A 5,059-nucleotide genomic window follows, 5' to 3' on the forward strand; every position below is an offset into this window, starting at 1 on the left:
AGTATAGTAACGTATTGACCTAGATGCAAGGAAAGTCACACAGTATAGTAACGTATTGTCCTAGATGCAAGGAAAGTCACGCAGTATGGTAACGTATTGTCCTAGATGCAAGGAAAGTCACGCAGTATGGTAACGTATTGTCCTAGATGCAAGGAAAGTCACACAGTGCAGTAACGTGACTGTCCTAGATGCAAAGAAAGTCACACAGTGTGATAACGTATTGTCCTAGATGCAAGGAAAGTCACACAGTATGGTAATGTACTGTCCTAGATGCAAGGAAAGTCACACAGCAACTGATAATCTGCTTCACAATTCAGTCCCAACCACTTGACAGTACAATACACGAGAGGTAGATTTACGGTTGCAGAGATATCAAAGTTCTTTTCATGGAAACATATTCGTATCACAATGTTTCCAAAACCCTGCTCAGAGTCAATCAGAACAATGCTTTTAACTGTAACGTGACAATTGTGGTTATAAAAAAGAAAAGAACCCCCCAACCCCTCAAAAAATTATGATGAAGTTAATTTATCTCCTGGTACCCTAAATAAGATAACAAATATGGACTTGAAGTTAATAAATGCTTTTAAGTTCATAAGCTGTCATGAGGAAACCATAATCACAACCACCCCATTTGACCACATATCTGTCAAGTCCTGAAATGCAGCTCTAAAGGATTTTTGTCTGCTTAAATGTGGCCTTCAAAGCCAATTTCACTTAGAGTGAGGCAACGACCTCAGCAGAAAAGATAGAAATAATTTTGTAAAGTTAAATAGCAATAATTGCTATACAAAAATAAAAATATTTAGTAGCGTGAAGTTTTATTGAACAGAATTGTAAAGTGGCCACTCTTTACAGCAGATACAGATATAACTCCATCAACAAATGCTGAGTTATAGTTCTGTAATCCTCTGGGCCTTAAGGTTTATTTGGCACAAAGCAAACAGGTCATACAGCAAACTGGTGTGTTATTTTTCTTTGTAGCTTTAAAATAAAGCCATTCCTTCTTTTACAACCCTACAAGAAGAGTGGAGACATATCTCAACCATAACATTCACCATGTTACATTCTGCCTATTTCGTATTAACATTTATAGTTATATGTTCCTTCAATATTTAATAAAATATTTTACTAAGTGTTATTAGCTGGTTACGAAGGAATTATCTCATGAAAATATTTAAAATCTCCAAACAAAATCTGCATTATTCCCTAATTGTTGTGGATTGTAACAGGTTCACAAATAGCTTCTAATTATCATTTCTGATTTTTGTTTTGTTTTTTGACAAAAGTAACTCAAAGTAAGTAAACAAAAATAAACCTTCAAACGTCACATCATGTGTACAGAAGATTTCAAGAAGTCATACAAAAACAATCATCCCATTCAAGATGGTTAGTTCGAAGATATTGATGGTTAGAATATTATACAAAGTATACATGAAAACTAGAGAGTTGAACTTTTTTTTCTGCAGGAAAAGATGTTTGTGTTCTTAAGGTTCATCCATCTTTGGCTATTTCTTCTTTATTCTAAGTTCAGATTCAACAGCCAGTTTGGTTACCGACAAACATCAGCTTGTAAAAATCTAAACAAATACTTGGCAATTCCTAAGGTTATGCTATACCATTAAATTGTTCACTAGTTAGTGTTTTTGATAAAACAAACAAACAATAAATACTAAATCTACAATCATTTTAAGTCATTAAACCCCTATTTCAGTAATTGATAGTTTATATTAATCCAATACAAACAGGAGTTTTCTAATGCCATAATTGTGTTTTTTGTAGGCTCGGCACCTTGCCTACATTGTATATAGTTGATAACTACTTTTCTACTCACAATACATAACTTATTTTGACATGAATTGCAGAGTGTACTACTCAAATGTCCCATCCAGTCAACCATTAGAGCAATTTTCAGGCATATTTATACAAATTCATATACTTAAGTAATAAAGTATTTTCTTACTTTTCTCTTTCTCTGGCACTTCTGTAGAGACGAACTTCTTCATACAACTCAGGCCGGTTCTCTAAAAAATTAAAAACAAAGAACTTTACCATACATGAAAGCAACACTTTCATGTTTGTGATAATATAATTTTTTATATTATCATTAATATTTATTATTGTTTGTGTTAGTATTATTATCATTAATACTTATTATTGTTTGTGTTAGTATTATTATCATTAATATTTATTATTGCTTTTATTAGTATTATTATCATTGAATATTTATTATTGCTTTTATTAGTATTATTATCATTGATATTTATTATTGTTTTTATTAGTATTATTATCATTAATATTTATTATTGCTTTTATTAGTATTATTATCATTAATATTTATTATTGCTTTTATTAGTATTATTATCATTAACATTTATTAGTTTTTATTAGTATTATTATCATTAATATTTATTATTGCTTTTATTAGTATTATTATCATTGATATTTATTATTGTTTGTATTAGTATTATTATCATTAATATTTATTATTGTTTTTATTAGTATTATTATCATTAATATTTATTATTGCTTTTATTAGTATTATTATCATTAATATTTATTATTGTTTGTGTTAGTATTATTATCATTAATATTATTGTTTTTATTATTATTATTAATATTTATTATTGTTTTTGTTAGTATTATTAACATTATTATTTATTATTATCATCATTATCATTATTGTAGCTCATCAATATTAAAATGCTTGGATAGCTGGGTATTCAGTATGTGAAAAAAACTTTCCCTGCTGCCAAGTATCTATCCATTACAAAAAATAAAACAGTCTTACAAGTTAAATGGAGTCCAGCCTGTCTTTTACAAATATTTGACTTATGCCCCTTTCTTACTGAACATCAAGATACGGAACAAAGAAACCAAAGCCTTTTATGCTATTAATTCCCAAGAAACTTCAATAAGATACTTTTTATTCATCTTTTCTCAAGAGAAGATATGAGGTTGTAACTTACTCTCATAAGACACTCTTAATTATCCTTGTAGTCTTCCTTTGAACCCTTTCTACTACAATACTATGTTCAGTTTAGGTCTCCTTATTTAAGAAAGGATACTGAATTATTAGAATGGGTTATAAAGATGATTTTTGGAATGAAAGGGTTATCTTACAGTCCTATTAGGTGAAGATCTATTAGCTTATTTTCTCTTAAGAAAACAAGGATAAGAGGAGATGATATTGAAGTTTAAAGGTATATCTGGGATAATGATAGAATAAAGGCTTCTGATTTCTTTACGCTGTATTTTGAGGATAATAAGATGAAAGGGCACAATTTTAAGATTTGGAAAATAAAAGCTAGGCTCCAGAATACAATTAAAAAGAGTTAAATTTTTCTGGTTTGTGGAATGATGTGGTGAAAGCCGGTATTTTACAAGAGTTAAAAATGGGAATCAATGGCTTTCTAAAATTAAAGGATCATTTAAATTTTTACTTTTATCAAGAACTGATATGCAAAGACTAATTGAGCTTTTGTTGTTCATATGTCATGTTAATTAAATTGTCACTGACAACTTAGTTAACACAATGTCAGTGTGTTCTACACTGTCCAGTATTTGAGCACCTGGCAAGAATATTAATTTCTAATGCTAGATCTAGACTTTTTATAGTTCTCATTAAAACAACTAATATAGTTAGTGGAAGAGTACTTACATATGTACATCTCTTCATCATTTTGAACATCAATATAAGTAGATAGAGATTTGAATTTATTAGTCAGTTATTTAAATTCTAACTGAACATGCTTCTATAACCCTAACCTTTTTTACTACTACTACGGTACTAGTACTATGCACTCTTGCGTATACCGCAAGTAATTTTTCAGTCTCTTATTAGCCTCAAGTAACAATTTTAAACAACTGTATTAAGTAATAAACCGAAAAGAATGACGTCCATAATTATTAAAAGCTTCCAACTTCTTTTCAGTGACAAAGACATTGACAATATTGTGACGTCCAAGTTTCACTTCAAATTCAATTTCAAAGTTGAACTTTAAGTTTAAACAAATCAAAAAGTGTACCGAGTTTAGACAAAAGTTAGGCCTACCTGTCTGTACGTTAGACGCTGGAGTCATAGATGATACTCCAGTAAAAAGTGACATTTTATGATAATATTAAGAATGTTTTCTTTGCTATTTATTATTCGCCCCTAAACAACTTATATAACAAAGTGTTAATAATAATTTCCAACAATAGAATGACTAAGAGTAAGTGTATGAATCACTCTGCCCTCTATTATTAGCAGGTGAAAGTTTAAATATTATGCTAAATATATTACAATTTTTATATATTGGCTAAAATTTGTCTCAGCTATGTTTTGATAATAGTTTTCAAATTTAAATTGTCTTACTACGTAAAACATTGAGATTTGAAAAAAAAAACTACTAAATTATTCTACAATTATACGTAGAAACCTATACACACATTCTCATATGAGTAAGGATTTTTATATTATAGACCAGTGTTATTTTTATGAGCTTACTTAATTTAATTGAAAGGGATATGTAAATTCAGATTTTAAAACAGTATGGCGTAATGTTGCTTCATTTGTTTTTACAGGTTCGAAAATCTAAAATCATACCACTCAAACATTTCTTTAATAAACAAAAATACTTCACTATATAATGTTATATGTTGGATATTATATTATTTCGTAACACCTTTTTGGCGCCCCCAGCGGCTCAGCTGTGGCTATCTGTGCTCTGCCCACAACGGGTATCGAAACCCGGTTTCTAGCGTTGTAAGTTCACAGACAGCTGTAAGCACTAAACACTGACTTTCGATACCCGTGGTGGGCACGGAACAGATAGCCCATTGTGTAGCTTTGTATTTAACAAAAAACACAAACAACTTTTGAAATTAAGTTACAAATAATACCCAACTTCTAAATGTGTTATATAAAATATTTGTATACACGTTTAACAAATCATTAATTTGACGAAATAAAATATTATATTTGTTTTTGATTATCATAAGTAAGTTTTTGCTTTTAGGAGATAATTATTTTATTTAGTACATTAAGTAAGTTTTTACTTTTATGAGATAACAATTA

General features: G+C 29.2%; 1 protein-coding gene across 1 annotated transcript in view; it reads right to left on the bottom strand.

Annotated features, from left to right (window-relative positions):
• LOC106463434 (vacuolar protein sorting-associated protein 28 homolog) overlaps nt 1-4,240 on the bottom strand; it is a 29,843-nt gene extending 25,603 nt beyond the window's left edge. Inside the window, exons 1-2 of the mRNA XM_013923461.2 lie at nt 4,055-4,240; nt 1,964-2,024 (exon numbers count right to left, since the gene is read on the bottom strand). Of these exons, the coding sequence (XP_013778915.1) occupies nt 1,964-2,024; nt 4,055-4,109 (116 nt within the window). The 5' untranslated portion in view covers nt 4,110-4,240. The remainder of the gene's footprint in view (nt 1-1,963; nt 2,025-4,054) is intronic.
• Between the last annotated feature and the right edge of the window lie 819 nt (nt 4,241-5,059).

This window comes from Limulus polyphemus, unplaced genomic scaffold, assembly GCF_000517525.1.
Source record: "Limulus polyphemus unplaced genomic scaffold, Limulus_polyphemus-2.1.2 Scaffold1407, whole genome shotgun sequence".
Taxonomy (NCBI): domain Eukaryota; kingdom Metazoa; phylum Arthropoda; class Merostomata; order Xiphosura; family Limulidae; genus Limulus; species Limulus polyphemus.